The following is a 26667-nucleotide window of genomic DNA, read 5'->3' as shown; positions in this document are numbered from 1 at the left end:
AATTTACCTCGTGGTCCCTCATGACTGAAGATCGCAGTCATCCGTAGATATCGATGGTTGCTTTGCATTGCCTTGCTTTAATGATTGGCCTCCACTGGTGTCTGTTCATATCGTCTCTAAAGATCAAGCAAAACTTTGTTTGATGACGAAGTGTATGTGTACTTTCCAACAGTTGAAAAGTTTTTTATCAATCACGAGAGACAACAGACGAGAAAATAGTGTGCCATGTAGTATTACACTTTGTATGTGTCCCATTTTCCACAGATTCGCAGAATGTTAGCAACAAAGAATTACATAAAAACTGCATAGTCTTGTTTCTCTCCCAGTAGTCGAGACATGTCCTATATTTATGAAGTTGTGGAAGACCTAGTTTTTAAATTAAACTAGTTCGTAGTTCTTATACACTTGGGCACGGTTGTTAGTGGGTTAAGTGGTATTAACTCACGTCCCATCGAAGCTGAGATCATCTACATAGCAGATGAATATTTCGACGAATTTGACTAAAAATAACAATGTACTACTGGCGGATATCTATCAGGAATTTCAGGATATCAATCCTTACATACTCTTAAATAAAGAGAGCTGTAAAATAAATGGGATGGTCACAACAACTTGTTCTATTGATTACCATATCTGTGATGTCAGTAATGGCGTTATCTAAAGTTGGTGGTTGGTTTTATGGAATCGTAGGGTTCGCCAAAAGCACGCAGTTACCACTTCTCGTTTCGTCCCAAACAATTGCCTCAACATCTTGCCTCTGCAAGAAGTCTGCATTTGCATCAATCTTACACATCAACAAAAAAAACAATAATGAAAAAACGATACCTATCAATACAACAAAAAAACAACAATCTCACTGAACGAATGCAAACAGTTAACAAAACAGTAATTACTGATTATATAATCGGTCGCGTGATGTCTTTGTGCGTTAGAAAATGCACTGGCAGTATTGTCATTCTCACTGTCTGAATTCACGAAGTAGGAAAATATGAACAGAGATGCCATAATGCAGGTAGGTCAGGTTCTTCTAGGTCAAACACGTACAGTAGGCAAGACCAAAATCCTTCAGTCACGAGTGAACTAACGGAGCGCTCGTGTTCTTTGTGACATCTGTAATCGATTTTTGGTATTACAAAAAAATGATCAGGTCCAAAGAAGGCGTATGAGTGCGAAAATAGCAACGTTTCTCGTCTCCCGCATTTTGGTGAGCTACTATCTTAGGAGATGTATGTAATTAAACTTAATAGCCTTCTTTTGCTGTGCCCTAACAGGGTCCATAATATGTACCTAGCTTTAAGCTCCTTGTAACATCATTGTAACATTATGGTATGCAAATAAATATGAATATGAGATTTTTCGTAATGTCACCTCCACTAGTAATTTTATTCTCCATGCGTAAATTGCATACAATAGCTGTGGGTCAAACACCTGAACGCTCTAATTAGTGGGAGTCTTCGTGCCAGCGCGGTGCGAACTGCGGACCTATTGAAAGCGAGTTTTGATGCGCCGTTATTTCGCATTGTTCTCTTTTTAAATTTGATTTTTTTGTTTTTAACTGTGGATGGTGATGGAATTTTGTTTGTGTAGTGGTGTCTGGCTGGAATTTTGTTTTTGAGCTGTGGAATTCTATTTTTGAATTTGATTTGGTGTTGGATAAAAATAGTAATGGTAGTTATAGACGGTTAATTTAAAAAGATGGAATCAGTTTCATACCACGAAAGCTTTTTAATTTAAATCGTCGTTCACAACCATAGCATTCATAAAAGGTCAAAAACACGACATAAATAACTGCCCCTATAAATACAAACAGTCGAAATAAATATCAAAGTACATAACAGCTACGTAGCTACCAGCTGTAAATAAATATTACATAATAAACAGTTCATTATGGCTACTCAAGCGTTAAATTGAGCTAATTCTATCTGTCAGCCACGCATAAATGAACAATACTCTTTCTTATACCATAATCTTACATACAAACACACACAGCTAATAAATCTACGTACTATACCGACCTACAAACATAAAATCGGCATTAAAATGTATAAATATCAGTTTTTCCGCAATCTCATAATACTTTGACCGGTTTTCGGAGCATATCGAAGTTACGCGCCGTATCGTGACCGAACCTAGCGTGACATTCGATGCTTATTATAAGGCACGTCAATTTCGAGAAAATAAGCACGCACTTTAGTGATGGGCACGCTTTTGTTCTTTATCGATATCGACTATATATGTATCTATTTTTGGGGAAAGTTGAAAGCCTTTGGAAGTACGATAAGATTGAGTTGAATGCGATGTGGTTTTACAGTTATTTTGTATTTTGATTAACTGTAGGTAATGATTATTTCGATGTACGTAGGTTTTTTTTTTTAATGCTCGAACGATATGCCCTTTTTTTTTTTTTTTTTTTTTTTTTTTTTTTATCGACGTAAAATCATCAAATGACCCCTCCCGCTGTGGGTTAGCAGCGGTGAGGGAGTGTCAGACTCTTACTGACTAAAATCGTCGTGTTCCGTCATAGGCCTTTTATGTACCAGGGCCGCGGTATCTCTTTCGAACAACCCGCAGCCCCGGCAGGCCTTGGCCCTGCTGGGCCCCGCTGGGGTTGCTGACGTCTCTTTGAGGAGCGCGTGGAACAACGCGCGCCGTCGACACGGGTCTGTCGTCTAGGAAGACAGAGGGACGATGAGCCACCCGAACTCACCGCCCACAGACCCACGCCTACGGTGGCCGGGAGTCATCTCGCGACACCCGGCGCCCATGGTGTCTACCTGGTCCAGCGCGGCGGCCGGGATGAGAGGTGCGAACTCTCTGGCGTTCCGCCTCCTCCTTCTCGAGCATGACCGCTTCGCAGAAGGAGGCGACGGCATCCCATTCCCTCTCGCCCCGGACCATGGCCTGAACCAGGGCCGGACGCGAGAGGTCGCCGCCGCCCAAAGCCTCGACGAGGACCCGGCGGTGCCCCTCCCATGCGGGGCACACCTGGACTGTGTGGTCCACCGTGTCCTCGGGGCTGTCCGCACAATGGTGACACCCGGGCGCCTCCTCACGACCGATGCGGTGCAGGTACCTCCCGAAACAACCGTGTCCGGTGAGGACCTGCGTCATGCGGTACGTGAGGGCGCCGTGACTCCTCCCGAGCCACTCCTCAAAGAGGGGACTTACCGCCACGATGGTGGCGTGCCCTGCACTGGGTTGCGATAGTCGCTCCCTCCAGGCCACCATGAGATCGCGCCGGAGCTCCGCCCGCTGCGCGACAACTTGCCGCGGCAACGGGGTTTCTCCCCGGCGCTGAGCCTCCTCGCGCCAGTCGTACAGGCGCAAGAAGACCCTCGCCTCCAGATCCCACGGTGGCAGTCCAGCGAGTAGGCCAGCTGCTTCGCGGGAGATCGTGCGGTACCCCCGGATTAGCCTAATGGCTATCACCCTTTGGGGCACGTTCAGGTAGTGCACAGCCCGCGGCCGTGCCGAACGTGCCCATACCGGGGCCCCGTAAAGGGCCATGGACCGCATGACCCCCGCGTAGAGTTTACGGCAGGGGGCGTTCGGGCCTCCCAGGTTGGGCAGGAGCCGCTTGAATGCAGCACCTGCCTTCTCCAGTTTGGGGCCCAAACGTCGGAAGTGCTCGACGAAGCTCCACCGGCCGTCGAGGACGAGTCCCAGGTACTTCATCGCCCTCTCGACGCCGATGGTAGCCCCCCCCACCGTGACTTGGGAGCCTGAAGGTGGCGCGTTCCGAAGCCCATGAAAGCACATGGCCTCGGATTTGTGCAAGGCCACCTCCAGTCCCAGCAGCTGGATCCTCTCGATGACTATCGCAACCCCGCGCGTCATTATGTCGGCCGCCTCCTGGTGCGACCTCCCTTGTGCCAGAACCAGCGTGTCGTCAGCGTAGCAGACCACGCTGACGCCGCTAGGGAGGTCGGCGCGCAGCACCCAGTCGTAGCCGATGTTCCACAAGAGCGGCCCCAGTACCGACCCCTGCGGAACACCGCACGACATCTCTCGCCGGTTCCATTCCCCGTTGTGACCAGGGTAAATGATGGACCTATCCGACAGATAGGCCTCGACCACGCGACGAAGGTAGGTCGGCACCCGGTGATACCGGAGTGCCTCCCTGATGCAACTCCAGGGAAGGGTGTTGAAGGCGTTGGCGATGTCAAGAGACACCGCCAAGACGACCCCCCCCCGGGACACAGCATCCCCCGTCGTGAGAGCTCTCACGCGCATGATGGCGTCCACCGTTGAGCGCCCCTTGCGGAAACCGAACTGGTGGTCCGCAAGGTCCGGCCCTATCCCCCCAAGGTGCGCGACGAGGCGGTGTGCGACAACTCGCTCAAAGAGCTTGCCCACCTCGTCGAGCAACACGATAGGCCGGTATGCGGACGGAGAGTCCGCAGGGCGCCCCGGCTTCCGTATGAGGACCAGTTTCCCTGTCTTCCAACGAAGTGGGAACTGGCCCCTCTCCAAACATGCGCTGAGAAGCCCCCTAAGTCGAGGCCCGAGAGCCTCAAGGGCCAGGACCCAGGCCTTGCCAGGCAGGCCATCAGGCCCTGGGGCGGTGTTTTTGGCTTTCAGCCTAGCCACCGCCACTCTCAGGTCCACCCCAGTCACCTCGGGGACATCGTCGTCGTCGGAAGTGTGGTCCGTACTTGACACCGCGGGTTGCAGAGACATGGGCGGGGGAGAGTGTTCCCCGCGCGAAGGGAACAGAGCGCTCACCACCTCCTCCACCAGCTGAGGCCGAAGACTCTGGGTCAGCGGGGGGGCCCATGGGCGGAGCTTGCCCCGCACCATTTTGTACGGGCGCCCCCACGGGTCCCTGTCCAGAGACCCCAGCAGCTCCGCATTGGCCACCTCCTTGGCCTGGACGATGGCCAATTGGAGGGCGGTCTTCGCAGCTCTGTAACCCTCGTACAGCTCTGCTTCCCTGGCTTCTGCATCCGGAGGGCGGATGCGCAGCCTGCGGTGTCTGGTGTACAGGTGCCTCGCAGCGACGCACGCCTCTCGAAGGGCGGCGATCTCGCGAGACCACCAGTACACCTGGCGTCGGGCGCGTCCTGGCGGGACTCGGGGCATGGCCACGTCACAAATCTCGGACATGGTCTCCCGGAACCACTCCGCCTCGTCGTTGATGTCGGCGGGCCTGTCCGGTGATGACACCCAGGCCTGCACGACTGAGGCTTCCAGGAGAAGCTCCCGGTCAAGGTGCCTCAGCGCCCAACGTGGACCACTCGGGGTCTGCAGGACCGGCGCGCTAGGGTTCTGGGCGGAGACGTCAAACCGGATGTACCGGTGATCGGAGTAGGTCTCCACCCCCTCCTCCACGCGCCAGTCAAAGACACGCGGTAGCAGAGCGGGGCTGGCGAACGAGATATCCACCACTGACTCGCCCCGCATCCGTACACACGTGGGGACAGAACCCCGATTGAGGACGACCAGGCCTGCTTCCAGCGCCCAGTCCTCCACCATCCTACCCCGTGCATCTGTGCGTCGGGAACCCCAGGCCAAATTCTTGGCGTTGAAGTCCCCTAACACTAGCACAGGGAGGGAATAACTTCCGACGACGACGGACAACTCCAGGAGGGAGTTGTGGAACTCGGCGAGAGTTCGGCTCGGGGAGAAGTACACCCCCACGACGACTATCTCCCCGAACCGTGCTGCGACGCAACCCCTTCCACTCTTCACCCCTTCGAGGGAAGGAGTACCAGCGGCGGCCGACGATATGATGGTCACTGAGCCGCTAAGGTCCTTAACCCAGTCATCCCTGGGAAGGACAAAGTACGGCTCAGCGACCACGGCGATGTTGATCGACCACTGCGCCATGCTTTGGAGCAGCAGATCCTGGGCACGGGCGCAGTGGTTGATGTTCGCCTGGAGGAAGCGCAATGGAGCCAGACTAGCACTCCATCACGTCTTCCTCCTCTTGAGACGCAGACACGGGCGCCGCGACAGCAGCAGTGGCGACGGCGTTGACAGCGGCGGCAGCGTTGGAGGCGGCGGCGGCCGCAGGAGCTGCGGTTGTGGCCACTGCGGAGGTGGCGGTGGTGGCGGCGACGGACGGCCGGCCCTTGCCCTTACTCTTGGTCTTGGCGGGTGGGGCACAGGACTTGCTCCCCGCCCGGTGTTCGGCCGGCTTGCCAGCCGCCGCGCACGCAGTGCAGTGCGGCGCGGCGCTACAAGCCACGGCCTTGTGTCCGGGCTGACCGCAGCGGAAGCAGAGGGCGCTGCGGTCGACCTCTGAGGTGCAACGAACACCCACATGATGCCCGACGTGGCATCGGAAGCACCTCAGCGGTCGGGGGTCAAGCAGCTTGACCTGCGCCGACACCCAGCCAACCAGCAATCTTCGGCCGTCTACGATGCGCTTGGCCGCCGTCACGGGGCAGCTCACCGTGATGGTGCACGTGCCCCTGAAGTCGGGACGTATGGTGCCCGCCTTCACTTCGTCGGCAGAGCACCCACCCGTCCTAGCGACGGCGGCCACCACCTCCTCCGCAGTAACTGAGTCGTCCAGGCCCATGATGCGCAGATCCGCACACTTGTGGGGCCTGGAGACTCGGGCATCGTCCGCACTTATGGACGCCCTAAGCCTCTCGGCTAGAGCGTCTGCGGCGGGCCCACTGGCCGCTCCTGGGACCTCCAGCATACGGGCGCCCGTTGCGGTCACCCTGAGCCGGAGGCCGGAGGCGATACCCAGCTCCTGCAGGTTCACCGCCTCCTTTGCTTGGGCGAGCACGTCGCGGTACGACACGCCCCTTTTGACCGCGTCCGGCTGTAGTGTGACTACTACAGCCGCGGTTTTGGGGGCGCGGAGTTTCGCCGCGGCGGCTCGCTCCCTGCGCCGCTGTTTCTGGGCCTTCTTTTTGGCCGCTTTGGCCGCCCTCCGCCTCTTTTTCTTTTCCCCCGCCACCTGCCACTCAGACTCAGTGGCAGAAGAGGTAGGGGCCGCAGACGGTGTCGGCTTTGGAGGGCGTTTCGCCACTGGTGCCGACGACGGAGCCGGTGCTGACGGTGGCACCGGGGGCCTCTGCGCCTGGACCGCCCTTGCGGTCTTGGGCTTTGGCTGAGCGGGCGCCCTCCTGGTCGGTCCGTTCGGCGCCGCGACAGGGGGCTTGCTCGGCGGTCCCCTTCTGGGTGGGGGTGCCGCTGCAACCGCGGCCGCATAGGAGGCCCTTTGGGCCGCTGGGGGCTTCGACGCCGCGAGGGGGGGGCGCAGGACCCTGCCCTCCAGGACTGAGAAGCGAGCCTGGAAGGCCGCCATCTCCTGACGGACTAGGGCCAGGATCTGGCTCTCAGCCGGCGCAGTCTGCGCCTGTTGCCTGGCCCCACCGCGCTCCGCCCCCTGCTCGCGCATCTTAGCGAGCTCCGCCCGGAGACTCCTGTTCTCCTCCACAAGAGACTCCAGGGCGGCCGTCAGACGACCCACCTCCTGCTGCAGTTTGGCCAGCTCGCTCACGGGAGCCCGGCCAAAGTTGCTCACCGCTGCGGCGGTGATGGAGGCGGTGGCGGCCTCAATGGCGCCGTCTTTGCTGGCCTTTTTTCTCTTTAAGGCCACCTGCCTGATGGCGGACTCCACCGTCTTCTCGAAGTCCGCCCTGCGCTCCCGGTCGGAGCCGATGGCCGACTCCTCCTCGGAGGAGGAGCTCCGATGAGCCGCTCCTCCGCCACCCCCAGAAGCCCTAGCGGACCCTTCGCTGACGGGCCTCCTGGCGACCTTTTTGGCCGAGGCCCCGCGACCACCAGAGGAGGACCCGGGGTCTTCCCTCCTCCTCTTGAGGAAGGCGTCGGCCCGGTGGTCCTTCTTGTTGCGGGGGAGCTTAAAACCCCCCGCATCCCCCTCGCTGGACACGGACTCGGAGTCCGAGTCCTCGTCCCACTCCCTTTCATCATTGTTTTTATTATTTTTTGTTGAGGTATCCATACAGTTCCCACGATTATGAGAGCACTAAACGTCGACCCCGGCAGTGGCCTCATACCGGGGCAAGCCTACATACTGTTGGGGGCGGCTGGCCCCAACAGGGGGGAGCGCTAACGACCGTGTCCCCCACGGCCATTCATCCCCTCGCCGCGCTCCCGAAACTTGGGATTGGGTGGTTTTTTATCAAGAGGTGTCCTTCCTCTGGGCCGGGCGATTAAGCCAAGCCCTCGGCGGCGGCATTATGCATGCCTCCGTCTGCTGTCCGGCCAACCCGGCTCAGCAAACCCGCCGAAAGGTTTGCTCTTCGTTGTACGAAGAGCAAACGACCACCGCTTTGGTGCGCCTGCACCTCCGCGGGTATGGCCGCATCCTTGCCATGTCCACTAGCGTGGACTGGTCAGGAGCGGCCCCTCCCTGGGTCCCTCTTTGTCTGGCCTCTCCCCTGAACCTTTCCGGCATGAGTATCTCTACCGGCAGAGCTTCAGGATCATTGAGGCACACAAGCCCCACCACGACGACAACGTGGGGACCCCCTCGGTGGGGGAACGATATGCCCTAAGTTAAGTATTTAGCATATTAATATAATATGACTGACCTGAACAATGAATAAACATAAATGCTACATCGACTTTAAATTAATAGTGTACAGCATTATTACATCCTTACTCGGTACTAAATCATTTTTTGTCAAGCACACGATCGTAATTCGCATGAATTCATGTCACGTTTCTTATTTATTTTTGCTTCGAATTCGTCAAATGGGATTATTGAACGAAATTCAACAAAATTGTGTTACTTTTAGCAAAAATGTTATTGGACATATTAACTGAACATAATGAAACACGGTGGCCAGGTTGAAATATAATAATGAAAGCTCTTTATTAATTTTAATCAAAGGTTACCTTCGCGTCTACGTTAATTAACTTTTTAGGATTTTCATCAGACTTATGAACGAAGGCTAGATTGCTGTCCTTTTTTAACTAAAATGCTATTATAATTGGAGATAAAGTATCTACGTAAAGTTGCACAACATTAATTAAACCGAAAGCATATAATTCTGTACTGTTGTCTGCATTTGATTGGAGAACCAAATCCCTTGCCAAACCCAAAGATATGTTTTATTAAAATGCTCTCCAAACATTTTGAAAGCCCAGATGGTTGGTCCTCATTACGTGAAGTACTTAGTGGATGAAATGATAGAAGAATATCTTAATATAATGACTGTAAAAAAAAAAACAGTTTCCTCGCTTACAAACAGCTATTCTATTTAAGGAAATTTCATGGCAATACCTACCCTGTATTATATATGAGAGCTCTGGAAAAAGACCTCAAAGCCAAACTTTATGATAAAATTTCCATTAAAACAGGATACACGGATTTGTACAAAGTTGGTAGGCGAACTGGTAGTAAAGCCATTAAAAATCAAAGACATTCTGTATGCAGTCATAGTGCAGTCATGCATATTTATAGTTTGTTTACACTGCATTCGCGTTTGTTTGTTTTGTAATGGCATGATTGAGTCCGATTGCATGTTATCTAGAGCAATCTGCATTATTTTCTTAATTTGCACGATTGTTTTTGTAATTGATTCCTATTTTTTGAGTGAAATGTATAATTACGTTACAAGCACGATCCAATTTTGTATGGGTGGGACCTCCCTAACTAGTACATATTTTGCCGTATTTGTCATTCTACATGTTTGAACACTTAACAGTTTATGCTACTTCTACATTGCTTATAAATTTGACTGAAGTTAATAGGTACAAGAGATCAAGCCAGAAGCGAATACAAGATTGAAGAGAGACATTTCGTCCAATTTTCCCATGTATGTACCTACTTCATCAAGGAACTTCGCGAGTAGTGTAGAGCATGCACCACGCACACACACAGTTACACGCAGTTTAAGACAAACCTTTTTGATATTTGTCGCCCTTCAAAACACGTTAAATGCACGAGGGATCATAAAATAAAAATCATTGACTAGCTACCTATATGTTTCCAATTATTCCAAATATCCTAAAAGATACAAAACCAGTCTTAAACACACTTTCTGACATCTATTTTACATTCGTATTCTAATTAAAAGTTCACACAGCACTAGACTACATGTTTAGCGAGAAACTTTCAATTCCCGGAAAAAAAGTGAAGATAAAAATACGCAGCGTATTTTTAGCTTTTGAGGTCATTGTACTGCAAGTATGAGTTTAAAATCCCGGACAGTTGTGATAAAAATTTGGCAAAGATTTCGCTGCATTTAGCTAGAGATACGAACATCTCCATTCTGCTGCCAAATCTAGTGATTCATAGCTCTGTAGACTAAAATTTCGTATCTGCATAGTTACTGCAAAATCTTATGTTGTGTGCGGTATTTTCAGTAATACATACGTAGACTCATAAAAAATTTGTTGTTAAGTATGTATACTGCAGTATAATTTTATTACCCTAAACTCAAACTGCAGTTTTACTTGAAATATTTGTCTGCGGAGAAAATAAAAAGTGTACATGACTCTTTAGCTATTAACTTGACTGTCTAAAAAGGCTGAACTTGGTAACAAATGTGTAAACTTTCATGAAATAGCCGCTGTATCTGCCAAAAAAGTTATTCCTAAAAATAACTCGTATTGAGTAGATACATATAAACTTTTGCAGAATCCCGATCACATAAATCAAAAGTGTAATTTACTAGTCTTTCATGATATTACTCACAAAACACTTAGGCAGTTGCAATATTTCTTATATACCTACCTACATAAGTTTTCCTATGATTCTCAAAATAATCTGGTGTTCGATATAAAATTCTTACCTAATAATAAACGCTTTTAACCGATTGCGCGGAAGTAAGATGTTGTACCCCAGAAGGGGCTATACCTACTTTTTCATTCAGATGCGGGATCTAATTTCTTTTGACTTTGATAAACTCGAGAGTAAAATCTAGCTAGTAGAAGCAACATCGTTCCAAATAATCGGCTAAAGCGCTGGGTGGCAAATTGGCAATCAAGCGCTGTAATTGTCTGTTGTTTATATGTGACTAATCCTTGAAGATGAACCATAACCTTCGCCTAGTTTATACTGAGGTTAATAGGAAGATTAGAAGATCAGCTGTGCTGTATTATTTCGTTGATCTAGTAGAATCATAAAATGATTGGTGTCCACGGGGTCTCAGACTCGCATCCCCCGAAATCGCTTTGTAGGTTTTAAAAACTTATACTTAGCAAGCCGCCATGAGTTTGCAAGTTGGTGATTGATACTCCCGTGCACAAGAGCACATGAATGTCGGTCCTGCGCCTGATCTCTCTCCGGTCGTGTCAGATTGCCTTCCCATCGGCCTATGCGAGTGAAGAAATAGAGAGTGCAGCTAAGTCTGCGCAGATATTTGTGCACTATAATATTTTCTGCGCAGCTAGCAGAAAATCATACATTATGCCTACGAACAAACATAATTTATATGTATATCAAAAAACTTATTTATTACCACTCCCTTTAACATACAAAATCATCATTGTGAACCATATACGTCTGACTAAGACGAACGTGTTCAATGAATGGACGCCATCGCTCCACCATGATGGATCGACAGGCCAGCTGCGCGCCCGCATACAAACATCAACGAAAATATTATGGTGACGTCATTTATCTACGACAGTTTGTTTATGATGTGTCATTTGTCAGCGAAATTGGTAATGACAGCTTGTAACGAGTACCAGTATTGCCGTGACCAATATTTATGTGTATCTTCTTCTCCTTGGCGAGTCGATAACAAATGACTTATTTTGCACGTCTAGTAGGTATTTCGCCACGCACATGGTAAAAGTTTGCTATGTTCAACCAGTTTTTGACTCTGAAACTGTATAGCTTAACACAAAATCAAGGTTTATTTGAATAAAATTTATATCCAGACAAAACACCATGATACAGCCACAGCTGCCTTGCATCTAATGCAGAATCATTTAATATGTACACCATTGATTGTAAAGCTTTAATTCCATATAATAATGTAGATGGAAATTCATAAGGCTCAAGGAACACCGATGTGTAAAAAATCTCTCTCTTCCGCAAGACCAGTCATACCAGAACCATTGCTACCAAAATGTCTTGTACCAATATATGGTTTAATACATCGTATTCAAACTATTGATTTCCAAAAAGTAATACCTACACCAAAATAAAAACATGACTAATGCCATGGGGTGAATAAAATTTCACCAGTCCGTTGTGACGTCATCTCAAACCCCATGGCGACAGCTCAATGGCTTCACATTTATCATGGGGTATTCAGTGTCTGGCCAATGCACTGAAATTCGTGTTATGGCTACAAACTCCATGGGCAAAGTTCAATGAGCTTTGGTAAGATGGAGACGATATTCTTAGTTTATTTTTGATGGTTAATTATTAGGTTTGACCTGTGAGATTGACGGATTCAAATAAGAATATTCAAACATAAGAAAAAAATTGTATCTACTAAAAATATTACTTTAATATTTTCTCAAAGGTGTATAGTCTGGGTAACCTGCCTATCCACAATCAAAAGAGTTGTTTGCTTAACACCTGAAACTATTTATGAATGCTGGATATGCGAATCCCATAGCTGTAAAATACGTTTCAATCGTACTACTTACATCATCATTTAATCCACGGTCAATGATCAACCATCAGGGGTCAAACCAGGGAAAGAGCACCTTGGTTGTCCAACTAATTTGGTTAATATTAAGTTAAGACCTATTTCTAACACGTAGGCATAATTTTAATTCCTATTCAACCTAAAACCTACCCTAAAAACCTTCATAGTTACATTACACAGGTGACAAGTTGTCACATTAGCCACACCTAACATGTTCTACTTGATTACACTAATTACTTTACTTTTAATTAGGTCACAGACGGGTTCGTCTATTCTGTAACTATTTCCGAATGGGAGCGGTGTCAATGTCAGCTAATTGATTGAATATAGCTGTAGGTATAATTTTTCTAATTAACTTTTAACGAGTATTTTTAAAGCACAATCATCACCTGGTTAATAACATTGTACATCGCGGAAATGAAACCTACATAATTTAATGTAAAAATTGGTACATAATAAAGAGTATCTATCTATCTATAATGCTGCATCACCTGAGTCAATATTGCACACAATATCGATATTCATCTTGGTTTTGTGCATGATAGCATTTAATAAAGTACATACAAAATCTGATAAACATCGATAACTTCTAGTCATAATGTCTAAGTCATAAGTTCCATGTTAGAGGAAAACATAACCAAGAAAGAGCCGAGACAGTCCAGATTGAATTTTAAATAACGAAGTCTGGAATCGCCACTTTGAGCAAGCGTTCCGTATCTAAAATTCATGCGCAGAATCAGTACATGTGTTTAAATATTGATGTATAGCCACGCCCTACGAATTCAGAAATCAGTAAAATATCGCCTGCTTTCCTCCGGTCTAAAATAGAAAATATAATAAATTTTCAAAACAGCGTTTTAGTACAAACCGTGTAACAGTAACTTGTTATTCTCATTTCACACAAATGTTTCTCTTCTAAGATAATTCATTTTACTTACAATCATTGTCTAATATGATTAATTAAACAGCACAACTGACATTAGAAGATGCACGGCATACAAATAATAAGAAAGACCCTGACATTAACATACTTGGCAATCCTTGATCTATACCTTCAACTTGGCCAATAAATAACTAGATAGATATCGCATGTTTCTAGGCATAAAGGACTAATATAGGTAATACTAATAATTGCCAAGTCATTGCCAGTGGTGCTTTGATTAATGATCTTATACTATTATTCTTCACGCTTCGCTATTTGATGGTATTCGTATTGCTAGTAAAGTGCTCTTTTTGCAATTTTGCGGTGTTACCTAAATAACTGTTCCTTGTTTTTAAAAATAAGCTACATATTATTAAATTATGGTTTCTTACCATTAAGCATCATATTTTACCTATCTACCTTACCTTTAACTCTATAGGTATCAAAATAGATCCAAAAGATGCTAATTTCTTTAAATTGGATCTATCGTCGCCTATCCATTAGATGTTGGTTAAAAATAGGTCCTTTTTCAATAGGTATGTATCAAATGTTTTCAAAGTAGTAGACTTTTTGCATATATCGAACAATGTATGTGTACACCTTAGAACATTAATTTCAGAGCTATTCCCAGTTTCCGACAGGATAGCCACTGGACATCCACATCCCGTCAGAGCTGCTAATATAGTACTAGGGTGTTGAACGTAGTAGTTATAAAACAACTAACCCAACAGTTTGAATATAATTCATTGGTAGAATTGCTCTTATCCGGCGTAGTATATCAACGGACTGTGTAGCCGAAGATATAGTTCGATAAAAAGGAAATGCACACACAATGTCATTCTGTGTGCGAGGCATGAATTTTCATCCCGTCAATACCCGAAGCCCAAAGGGTTATTTTTAAATTGGGAATTCTCCTAGAAAGCTAGACACCTCACTCACCTATCTTTCATGTCAAGAGTGTCTGATGATGATGAAGAGGACGACGATTTCGTATGTGTGTCGTAGGATTGTAGAATACAAAAAACGTTTGAGGAACTATTATTTTTTGCACGCAGCAGCAGCATCACATCAGAAAGTTTTAAAAACACTATTGGTTTAGCACAAACACAGCCTGCAGACATAAGGAAGCATATTTCCGCAACACCAATACCATGTTTACTCCCAATTTCTCCGTCTAAAGATGACGCATCGTCTCTTCAAAGATCTCAAGCGACAGTAACCACAAATTACGTCATAGTATGCAATGTTTGTAAATATGAAACCGTGCCAACGGTTACGATAAGTCAAACAAATGCCTTCCAGCTATTTCATCTTAGCGATCGTATCTGCATTTTCAGGCTATTATTTTTTGTACTCCATACAATTTTACACTTTATATCTTGTGGCATAAAGTTGCTATTTGTATGTAACTGTGTTCTATTATTACGTGTCTTCATAACAATAGGAACGAAAGTGTTTTAATTGCATTGAAAAATAATTCAACATTCCCGTGTGAAGTGTAACTTTTTATTTCGACAACAAACAAAACAGTGGGTTTTAATTTGTAACGCAAAACATTTTCCTTTTCATCGCTGCAAAATGATGGTGGTAACAAACGCGCAGAAAATATACATGCTATATGATAAAAGCCAAGCTATTTTGGTGATTTCAAATCTTCCTCATAATATGCTCCAATAACTTCAATACAATAATACCGGTGTTGTTGCACATTGTTAATTAATACCCAGAGGCTTCAGAAACCGTTTAAGTGTGTACTTTGAGCCCATTTTCGAGGTCACTTCACAGGATCCTTGTTCAATGAGCAGTAAAACGGTTACCTAGTTCATTCAGGCGATATCCTTCGAACAATGACATCCTGAACCGAAATAGAAAGCGATTTTCTGAACTGTAAGGCTTTGGGTAAATACTTACTTTCCTTTTCAATGCTGATGCTATACTTGCTATCTTAGGTTAAAGGTATACGGTAGGTAGTACTTACCTATTACAGCAATTCTTCTAAACTCCAAAATCGGTGTTTAAATATATCTTCCCAAAATATTAAAGTCATCGATCTGTTTGCCTGCCTCGCTTAGGATGAAAACTGTAAGCAGTAGATAAATCAAACATTTTTTCTGCCCAAATAAGATCGGATTTAATGATCCGTGAAATTGAATTTCGTTTGGTTATATCGCCCGACCACCAGGCAACAGCTTTTCATCCTTGGTCCATTAGAATAGCTTTTAATAGAAAAGGGCGTTCTCTAATCCCGGAACTTTAAACTTCAGAAAAATATCAATTAATTACAATAAATAAGCCCTTCTAAACACAACATAGAAAGTAATTCCCATCCATCAAAGAATAAACGACTACCGCCATTACAAAAAGTGTTGGAAGCCGTTAGGGAAGTGTCAAATTTGAACATTTGAATTGCGAACGCAGACGCGTTCCGTTGGCTACATTCGAATGCGTGTGCGCACTCAGGAAGTTACTAATGCGGTAACGAGGCGACATCCGCGACACCGCCATATTGGGTGGCCAGTGCTATCTTAATTTGTTACATAACAAACTATATTTACATACATGAATGATTTATTTACTTTGTTGATAATGTCGACGTTTTGCCGGCTGAAGACGCGTGCGGAATTTTAAATGTTTTTTTTTTTTTGAATGCATGATATATTAGTGGCATATTGCAAGGTCGTAAGTAAATCTATGTGATCATCTAATAAAATATTCCATCGTAACGTTAGTTTGGTATTTCAATCATGTTTTCTGCTTATTGATTTCCTCAAAAAACCCACTATTAATAGTCAAAAGTACACCAGAAGCTTTGGTAGGTATGAAGCCAATATAGTTATAGAATTTGTGAAGCCCTGGACCGTGAGAAAATAAAGGATATTAGGTATTCATTTTAGAATGCTCAGCTTTTCTTTTATGCAAATCTAATTGGATCCGTTGGACCAGTTTTGCATTTATAAATACTAAAAGCTAATAAACTTATCGGTCACCAAATAGTAATTATGGAAATAAATTAGACAACAATAAATTATAGAAGCAATATAAAATTTCGTCTATAGCTTCAAAAAAAAACTTTTTTACAAAAAAATTAAACCGACTTCCCAAAACACTAAAAAGCAAAAAAAAAAACTATTTTTAGGTGCATCGGCCTAGAAGTCGGTGTCTAATGGATGTTACTAAGTTAATTTTGCCACCGACTTCTAGGCCGATGCACCTAAAAATAGTTTTTTTTTTTTGCTTTTTAGTGTTTTGGGAAGTCGGTTTAATTTTTTTGTAAAAAAGTTTTTTATTTAAAGCTTTTCAGTGATACGAATAGTTGTCACTATCCATACAAGTGAGAAGTTCTCATCAATACAAAGAATATAAGTCCAAATACGAGGTATTTTACATATTCAGTTGTCGAGTTCCCTCGACTTACTTTCTCTGGTCTCCATCATCAGGTCAGCTCCAAACCTTCACTGTTGCAAAGGTCTTGTCAATACAAATAATTTAAGCCCAAACACGAGGTAGTTTATATATTCAGTTGTCGAGTTCCCTCGACCCTCTCTGGTTTCCATCATCAGATCAGCTCCAAATCTTCACAGTTGAATAGTGCTTTTAGGCGTACACCTGAGTGTCAAGTTTTTACCCTATGTATGCCTACAACTTTCGAAGGTTGCCCTCGATTTCTCAGGGTTTCCATCATCAGATCCTGACCTGATGACTATGGGACCAACTGGCAGCTACTCCGAGTCGAACAAAAAAAGAATCACGTAAATCGGTCTATAAACCTCGGAGTAATCGATGTACATACATAGAAAAAAAAAAAAAAAAAAAAAAAACATACCGGCCGAATTGATAACCTCCTCCTTTTTGGGAAGTCGGTTAAAAAGTAAAGATAACTGCAAAGTTATACATGGATACAGAACTTCCTAAATACCAGTGAAAAGGCTTTGAATAAACATAAATAACTATCAAACATAGTTAAGTAAAAAAATGTGCATTGAGTAATAAAATATTTCACACCATAAATCACATGGTCTATTAACGTTAAATCAGAATCAATAAACGGGATACCAAACTGAATGGTTCCCGCATCAATTGAAAAACACCGGGTCAATAGATTCTTAACCTTATTAAACGCAATATAGTTAACTGCCTAAATAAGATTGCTTTGTATTATTCAATATGGGTCTTAAATAGTTAAAACGGTATGAGTCAGCACTTTTTTTCTGTTTAGAAAGAAATATTTTGGCAAAACATGGCTATTTCTTACCTGCTCTTTCTATCCTGCGACAGTTTGACCATCGTTTACATGAGAATTTTTAAGATAAAGTATCTTGTTTGATATCAACAGATGAGATTATTATCTAATTGTGCATAAAAATTAAGATCAGATGATGATACTATCTTTAAAACGTTCGTAGCTATTAATAGAAATCATGATAAGAAGAGCTAAGTATTAAAGTCGGCCTTAGTTGCCTTAAAATATAATAGACATTTGTCAAAACAGAACAAGACAAATAGACAGCAGTAAAAATAACACAACATTCGCTATGAACCGAGCATAATGAACACACCAAGAGCACTTAAAATCATCAAAGAACTTATCACGATCATTTCTTTTCCTCAGACAAATCGGGCGCAATCTCATCATCCCCGGAGGCACCAGGACCATCGATGCCACTGGCAAGCTGGTGATGCCAGGAGGCATTGACCCTCACACGCACTTCGAACTGGAGATGATGGGCGCCAAGTCCGCTGATGACTTTTATAAGGGGACCAGAGCGGCCATCGCTGGGGGAACAACTTGTGTCAGTGAGTATCTTGTCAATAGTATAGTTTATGAACGCAGATATGAAGAATATCTGGTAGTGTCACATCAGCTCTTCATTGTCCCATTGCAAAATGGCCTCCTAGCCGATTACCGGCTTCGGCGGCTGTTCTCATGTAAGGAGATTAGCCAACTGCGCAGGACATATGATAGTGCGCAAGCATTTGCGCAGACTGCGCAAGCATTTGCGCAGACACAGGTGCACTTACTATTCCTTCACTCTCATAGCCCGATGGGACCCACTGCAAGGCACAGGCCTCTTCTCAAACAAAGAAAGAACAAGCGTTAATCACCATGCTCGTTCAAAGTGGATGAACAATTTAGACTCGTCCAAGTTTCCACAAGATGCTTTCATGAAAATTGCAGAAGTCTAAATCATATTAACATGTCTTTTTTCTGAATTTCAGTTGACTTTGTACTGCCGCAGAAGGGCCAGTCTTTGCTGGAGGCGTACAATAATTGGAGGGAGAAAGCTGACAACAAGGTATGTATCTACCATATTCCTGGATTTGCAGAGTTCTACTGCACTTATCAAAGTTACCGAAAGGAGATTCAATCAAACACCTATGTTCATGTTTGACTTATGCAAGACTCGAAACCGCGACTGCCAGGCTGCTTCACTAACTAGAACGCAACATTTGGTCGTCAAATAAACAAACCTGAAAATACCAACAGTTATAAAAAAAGCTATGTATATCCTTACCCCTCTTCTTCGAAGGTATGCTGCGACTACGCTCTCCACGTAGGAGTGACCTGGTGGTCTCCCGCAGTCAAGAAGGAGATGCAACAGTTGACTTCAGAGCAGTATGGAGTCAACTCCTTCAAGATGTTCATGGCATATAAGGATGCGTGGATGCTGGATGACTATGACCTGTATTGTGCGATGGAGGCATGTGCTGAGCTTAGGGCTTTGCCCCAGGTGAGATTCCAATTACTTACATAATAAAAAAATCTCCTGAAAAGATGTGCGCAATACTTACAGTTTCAAATAATTCCTCATTGCAATTAACCCATCAAACAATAATTAATTCTGAAGATAAGTCTCGAATTAGGATTCAGTTCATTCTTTAGATTTTAGTGGTTATAATATCGAACTCCTAAAAGACTTCTCGTAAAATGTCGATCCCGGATCAAATAATGTTTGCAATATGCCAATATGGGCATTAACACTAACATCCTTCTAAGATAATGTCTTCCCAGCCCTATAACTACTGTTAAGAATAACAACCCAGTACAATGATATCACAGGTGTTTGAACTTAAAAGCATCATTGCCATCTGCTGTAGATCATAACGTGGTAACGTGACTCATAGTTTATCTCTGTGTGTCCTATGTGAGCGATCTTAATGGGAACGCAAAGCGACGCGGTGCTATTCGAAAATAACGAGGTCTTACCAAGGGTATATGGTTGCCCAGGTAAGGTTGACGAAGTCAGACAGGCAGTCGCTCTATGCAAATTCAGCTGCAGCCGGTTAGACTGGAAGCCGACCCCAACATAGTTGGGAAAACCATAGGCAAATGATGATAAGTGTGTTTTTGAAGTGACCTACGTATCGTATATCCTTCAATTCTCTTCGCTTCGCATTGGCGTTGAGTCGCCCAAACAGGACGCATGCTGACAATAAGATCTTCGATTACCATAACACTAGTACAGCATGCTATAAAGAAATACAATGGGTTGATAGGTACATTATGGTCTAACGCTTGTCTGGTTAGGAAGATGATTTAATTGTATGTCCTTATAAAGATGTTGTGACGTTGTTCAATGAATGGGCTTAGATATGAATCGGTTATTGTTATTGAATTGTCGAGGATAGCTTAGACTCAACAAATTATTTTTTAATCAAGAAAATTTACTTAACTACTGCTGATTTTTCAATCGCCAGATAACTTTTATCTGAAGAATATGTTTGACGATTTGACAGCTTTTGTATGGAAAATATGTCAACCCGCCATATGGCTGGAATCTTAATTTTGTTGTGCTGGGCTAAACTTTTGTTGTCCTGTCCAATACTCGTACAACAAATTATTCATTCCTGACATCTTTTTAGTAACATATTGTTTGTATTTTTTTACAGGTACATGCTGAAAACGGTCACATAATTGCCCGTAACACTGAGAAGTTACTTGCCAAAGGTCTGACGGGTCCCGAGGGTCACCAGCTGTCCCGAGATGAGGAGGTGGAAGGAGAGGCTGTTAACAGGGCCTGTGTCATCGCTAACCAGGTGAGATTGTGTAGAAATAGTCGCACAGATGAAGCCCTACGAGTACCTATTGAGTCATTATCGCGATTGTATAATGTAGCCTGCATCTTACAATGCTGAGATGCTACTGGTCAAGAGTATGATGAATCTTGAAGATCACCAGTACTAGTGCTGTGGTTTCAGCCTGTATTTAAATGGTTGTACAGTCATGTCGATGTAACAATGTCAATAACTCGAAAAGTATCTTCAAGTGCTAGTTGACGTTACCTTTTGGGTCACCTGATATGTGCCATTCAGCGGTTTTTGGAGTACCTATACAATGACTATTAGCTTATGTTTTGATGAATTCTTTTCTAAGACCTAACTATATTAATTTCAAGCTTTAACATATAATCCTTATCTTCCAGGCGAACTGCCCCCTATACATAGTGCACATGATGTCCAAGAGCGCAGTCCGCTACCTGCAGCTGGCGCGCGGGAAGCAACGACATGCACTCTTCGGAGAAACCCTCGCCGCTACTGTGGGGACCGATGGTAAGTACCACACACCATCACCTGTGTTTTATTAGGTCTGGTTGTGATCGTAGTGATATTTCATTATCAGTTGGGTTCGGCCTTGAAAAAAGGTTTTAGGGGAAATTCATATTCATTAAATTACATAAAGAAGTGCGTTGGAGAAGTTAAAGGGGGTAGTACATAAGAAAGTATATGAGGAAGTGCATATAGATGGGGCAGTACATGGGGGAAGTATACTTTATATAAGGTAGTAATAAATGAGTCAATAACGAAGTGTGTAGGGGATTATATAATCATGTAATGTGTGCCTATGTACTCTTCATATACCGTCCTATTATACATAAGATAGGTCAGTAGACAATGACCTTCTTTTGATTTGATCTACACCTCAGCACCTTGTATACTCCCTATACTCTCCAGAAAACCCAATTTGTTATTATAATTTTGTCTGTCTGTGTGTATGCAGGCAGCCACTACCGCAACGCGTGCTTCCGTCACGCGGCGGCGCACGTGCTGTCGCCGCCGCTGCGCCCGGACCCCGACACGCCACGCGCCGTGTGCGAGGCGCTGGCTGAGTAACTACTTATTTTTCACCTATATGCCTAACCTTGGTCTATTGATCATCGTAACTAGATATCACCAAAACACCCTAGATAACATTGCAATGAAGGAAAGAAAAATCTAGATTACGCCAGTGGTTCCATCCCCGTCGCTAAGGATCTTTTTATCCGGTAAAAGTAGCCTATGAATGTCGTGGTGGTCAAGTGGGTAAAGCACCAGCCCCTCAATGTTTGAGGGTTCGGTTCCAGGTCAGGCGCCAATACAACTGTTCTAAGTTTGGGTGTAGTTTTAGATATACCTACTTTATATCTTGGACACCAATGGCTGTGAAGGAAATCTGAAGGAAACCTGGATTATAAAAGTCTGTAATCACCAACCCGAATTGAGCAAGCATAGTGATTAACGTTCAATCCTTCTCCTTTAGAAAGGAAGCCTGCGCCCACCAATAAGACGATATAAATACTGATGATAATGACCCCTTGGGAAGTGGGTGAAACTACTCACGCTAGCTTCCTATGACAAAATATATAAATAACATTTTCATCATCATATTCCAGTGACCATCTCCAACTGATAGGCAGCGACAACTGCACGTTCCACGAGAAGGACAAGGAGCTTGGCAAGGATAACTTCGCTAAGATTCCCAACGGCGTCAACGGCGTGGAGGATCGCATGGCAGTTTTGTGGCAGAATGCTGTTAACACCGGTGATTATAACCCTTTGTTATTTTTTTCAACATTCAAGATAAGGGTTAAAAGTAGCTATACTGACAGCGCTTTCACACGTACGGATTTTGTCGCGATATTTAAGGTGTTATTATTTGTATATAGCTACTGGTAGAGATAGAGTTATGCCGCGCGGAAAAACATTAGAATTGCAATGTTAATGCAGTTAAACGAAACTTTACTAAACAATTATCTTGATAGATGGTATTGTTGCATGAATTCAATTTATTAGAACCAGTGATGTAAATAATTTGAAAATGGACAATCAGGATTAATGGGCAATACTAAATATTTAAAATGCTAATCCCCAATTTTACCAAAACATTACAAAATATTTTTAAATTATCATATAGGTACTTTAACCGTAATTCCCCAATTTCAGGTATAATGGACCCGTGCCGCTTCGTAGCAGTGACCAGCTCCAATGCTGCCAAGATCTTCAACATCTGGCCGCAGAAGGGACGGATTGCACTGAACAGTGACGCCGACATCGTCATCTGGGACCCCAAGCTTGAGAGAACCATCTCTGCTGCCACACACAAGCAGGCTGTTAACTTTAATATTTTTGAGGTAAGGAAGAACTTAAGAGTAAAAATGTATACTCACTTGGATCAAAATCCTAAAGTTCAAATTCGTAGAACCAAAGTTGATTTCAATCAACAGTGGATTACAATAATCTGGCTTTCCTTGATTTGCGATTAGAGATTACAATAACACCATATTACTTATTCGTCAACAGTGTCAACCTCCTTTCGCCAAAGGTACTTTATAGAATTTTTCAGTAAATTATTGTTTGGCCGTAACCGCCGTAACAGACAATTTAGTTATTTATGGGTCTTAGATTTGATCATAGATGAACTATAACATGGATAGTTATATAATTTTTATCGATATAAATTATTATACAACCAAATTTTTACAGTTATGTTATTTTAACTTAGTCTAAACTTAAATTTCCTGCAATTCCAGGGCCAACACGTAGTGGGCAGCCCTCAGTACGTGATTGTCAACGGTCGCGTTTGTCTCGACGACGGAGAACTTAGAGTTGTTGAAGGTAAAATACCGTTTAAATACTTAGCTATTTATTGTCTTGATGGAAAAGTAGTTTCTAAACCTGGCTTTTCTAAGTTTCTCTTGACTAATGTTGGATACAGCTTGCCTACCAAGTTTCTAGTTCAGCAACATAAATGAAATGTCAGTGTTTCTTAAAACAACACTGAAAATTTTACATGAAAATTCATAGTAAGCAAATTGTATTTATGTTATCGGAGAACTTGGCCTAAACGTGCAAAGAGATCTGAGAATGTCAGACAATATTGAACTTAAAGAATGACTTCTCCATATTGTAAACTATAATTCATCTTAATAATATTGTGATCAAGATTTTGCTCAAAAATATACTTATAAATATAGACTTTCTTTATACTTTGTACTAAAATCAATAAAACTTATTCCAGGTTTCGGCAAATTCCTGAAGACTCCGGTAGACGCTCCCATCGTCTACGGCGAGACAAACAACCACCACGAGGAAGTACAGCACAGACCTGGGTACCTGGACACTCCCACACGAGTCACTAACGGAACTCCTTCCCCGGGTATGTAAAACCGAGACATTTTATGTATATGTAGATGCATAGGTTGGAGTAGACCATGAGTCTTGGGTACGCTATTGTCAATAACAATAGGAATATAATTTAAAAATATAAGAAAAAATACACAAGGTATTAGAGTTTTCTCGATCACTATTCTATGAACCTCGTTCAAGGAACTACAGGTGTAGTAAAGAAAACTATTCGGATAATCCACAAGTTTGAAAACGCTATTAGAAAACTGTCTATATATTATAACAATCAAAAAAGTGTTGCAACGTTGTTTTGTTCATTTAATTGGGAGATGCAATCAATCGTAAATTGACAATAGCCTGCTACAACAGTGGGTCTACGTGGATATTGTGCTTTTAATAGTAGTATATAACTACTTGTAGTAGTTGTTAACAAATACACCCACAGATGACGCCTTGTGGGTGTAACACGCTTGCAAACGCATGCTTTCACGTGCTTTAGATAACGCTTTGCCAAATGGGTCGAAAGTGTGTATCATAATGGCAAAAATAAGTTGGTATATTATTACATAATTTATGTTAAATAATTTTCCACTGAATAAAAGTTAAGAACATAAATATGGAGACCAAAAAAAGTTTTTTTTTGTACACCAGTGTTATCAGCACTAAAATTTCTCACAGGAAGTACTAGTCCGAATTGAAATTTAAGTTTCATCCACACTGTTTGAACCGCAGTCGGAAACTAATGAGGTTAAATGAATTAAAGATGGATATTTTTTGTATCGCCTGAGCTCTCTACGATCCGTCCCATTGGAATACGAGAAAAGACTGGAATTAGATGACGACATTGTTATCTTTCTCTTGCAAAAGTAATATTTGAACACTTTTGATTCTAGTTTATAAACCTGCTTCCACCAACCACGTAAGCATGCTTTACCTTAGGTGCACTGTTTTAGCTAAGCTAGGCTAAAATGCATATCACTTAAGTATGTTAGGACTAAGGAAAGGCGGGCAGCAAAACGACTGTTGTAAATACCTTACAATCTTATTTTTGTTTATTTGATTTACATATTTTTCTTGTAGACATTGAATTTATTTTAAACATGGGTATTTCACTGAATAATCACATACATACTCCTTGATTACCTAGGTTAAACCGACGGACAGCGAAGTTTAAATAAAAAGGTCCCGATTTTCCCTTTGTATACGGGACCCTAAAAAAATAATTTAATAAATACATCGTAAATGTGGAAAAACACCATTTTTGCAACTATCGATAAATTACATTATTTCTGTATGTAGGCGTAGGCATTTTCCATAATATTCAATTCTGTGAAATACCCCTACCTAACTAGGTACTAAGGAAAAAATAAAACATTCGTACATTATAGTTTTCTCAGTACAAATGAAAAGCTAGCTTATCGCTGTCCTAAGTATTGGAATCCGAGCCAAAAGCTTCAAAATGCTTATAAAACCGGCAGATTCCGATCTAACCGAACATTTCTCTTGCAGACCTTAAGATCATGTCGTATAGTTGCTGCCCGACCTGGAATACTGCAAGGCCACAAGGTCTGATAACCATTACTAAGGTGTTTTAATATTTACAGTTTCGGTTGTTGGCGAGTTTGATTGATTTTCGAATTTTGTATTTTTATTTATAAGGTTCTTTTGACATGTAGATGGATGTATCTTTGGTTCTTGGAAAGGTGATTTTGTGGCGATTAAAACATTTTATTTTTGGAATTGTGTAAATTATTCACTGTGTTTTCTTTATTTTATGTTGCTATCATGTTAGGTATTTATACTAGCGTGCCTCTATAGTCTATAAAATATGGTAGGTACCTACTCGAATATTGATTTATGTTTTTTTTTCTGTTGATCAAAGTTTATAGCCTAGACGACGTTTCGGGACGAAACCATTCATCATACAATTAAAATTAATTTCCCAAGATTTTCTACCGTAATCTGCCTGCACTAACACCTCTATAACCCTTCAGATCTAGGCCAGCTGACGAAGAGCATGGAGAGCGTCTCCGTGTCGGGCTGCAGCACCCCCACGGGACGCAAGATGCGCGAGCCGGGACAGAGGAACCTGCAGACATCCACCTTCTCCATCAGCAGTGAGTACTTCACACACTTCCTACAAAGACAGCATAGATAACTAATGAATATAAGAAGAAAATCTTCTTTTGAGCGACTCATTCCGAGAAAAGTTCTTGCTCTCTAAAAATCCTATCTGTCTCCATTCACAACTAAATTCCGATCGTGTGTGTAAAAGAGAGTAAAAATACACTATTTCTTTCTGATTACTTTTTTTCTGATGATCAAATGGCTCCTCCCGCTGCGTGTTAGCAGCGTGAGGGAGTGTCAGACTCTTACTGACTAAAACCCATCATGTTGCTTCTTAAGCTCTTTATGTACCAGAGTTTGAGAGAGAAAGAGTTACCCCGATAACTCTTTCGAACAATCCCGCAGCCCCGGCAAGCCTATATACTTTTACCCTGTAGCTGAGATATATATATGTTATTTTAAACTCTCAGGTTCTATGTAGGAGAACACAATTCACTATTATATAACTTCTCAAAACATCTAAATCATAATAACTTCCATTCACAGAAGAGACAGAGGGTCTGGACACGAAGACATCAGTTCGCGTGCGGAACCCTCCCGGCGGGAAGTCCTCCGGCCTCTGGTAGACTCGCTTCGGATATGCACCGCTGCTTGTGAACATTTACATCTGTCTACATTATTTATTTCATTTTATATGTCGTCATCCGAGGTCTGAAACCACCACTTTGTATATTACCTACGTTATTTGAGCCCAAT

At 43.4% G+C, this 26667-nt stretch overlaps 1 protein-coding gene across 4 annotated transcripts in view; it reads left to right on the top strand.

Moving 5' to 3' along the window:
- The window catches only part of LOC124642647 (dihydropyrimidinase), a 57306-nt gene that overhangs the window by 27401 nt on the left and 3238 nt on the right, over positions 1-26667 (top strand). For 3 of the 4 annotated variants that reach the window (XM_047181201.1, XM_047181202.1, XM_047181200.1), the window contains exons 3-14: positions 18074-18258; positions 18682-18758; positions 18993-19193; positions 20353-20499; positions 20886-21012; positions 21461-21569; positions 22113-22261; positions 22663-22850; positions 23250-23334; positions 23738-23875; positions 25839-25961; positions 26458-26533. In XM_047181201.1, coding sequence (XP_047037157.1) covers positions 18074-18258; positions 18682-18758; positions 18993-19193; positions 20353-20499; positions 20886-21012; positions 21461-21569; positions 22113-22261; positions 22663-22850; positions 23250-23334; positions 23738-23875; positions 25839-25961; positions 26458-26533 — 1605 coding nt within the window. Of the gene's footprint in view, positions 1-18073; positions 18259-18681; positions 18759-18992; positions 19194-20352; positions 20500-20885; positions 21013-21460; positions 21570-22112; positions 22262-22662; positions 22851-23249; positions 23335-23737; positions 23876-25838; positions 25962-26457; positions 26565-26667 lie in introns of all 4 variants that reach the window. The other variant, XR_006985798.1, reaches the window with a different exon arrangement.

The sequence above is a fragment of the Helicoverpa zea genome, chromosome 25, assembly GCF_022581195.2.
Source record: "Helicoverpa zea isolate HzStark_Cry1AcR chromosome 25, ilHelZeax1.1, whole genome shotgun sequence".
Taxonomy (NCBI): domain Eukaryota; kingdom Metazoa; phylum Arthropoda; class Insecta; order Lepidoptera; family Noctuidae; genus Helicoverpa; species Helicoverpa zea.
This window is presented reverse-complemented; position numbering and strand designations above follow the sequence as displayed.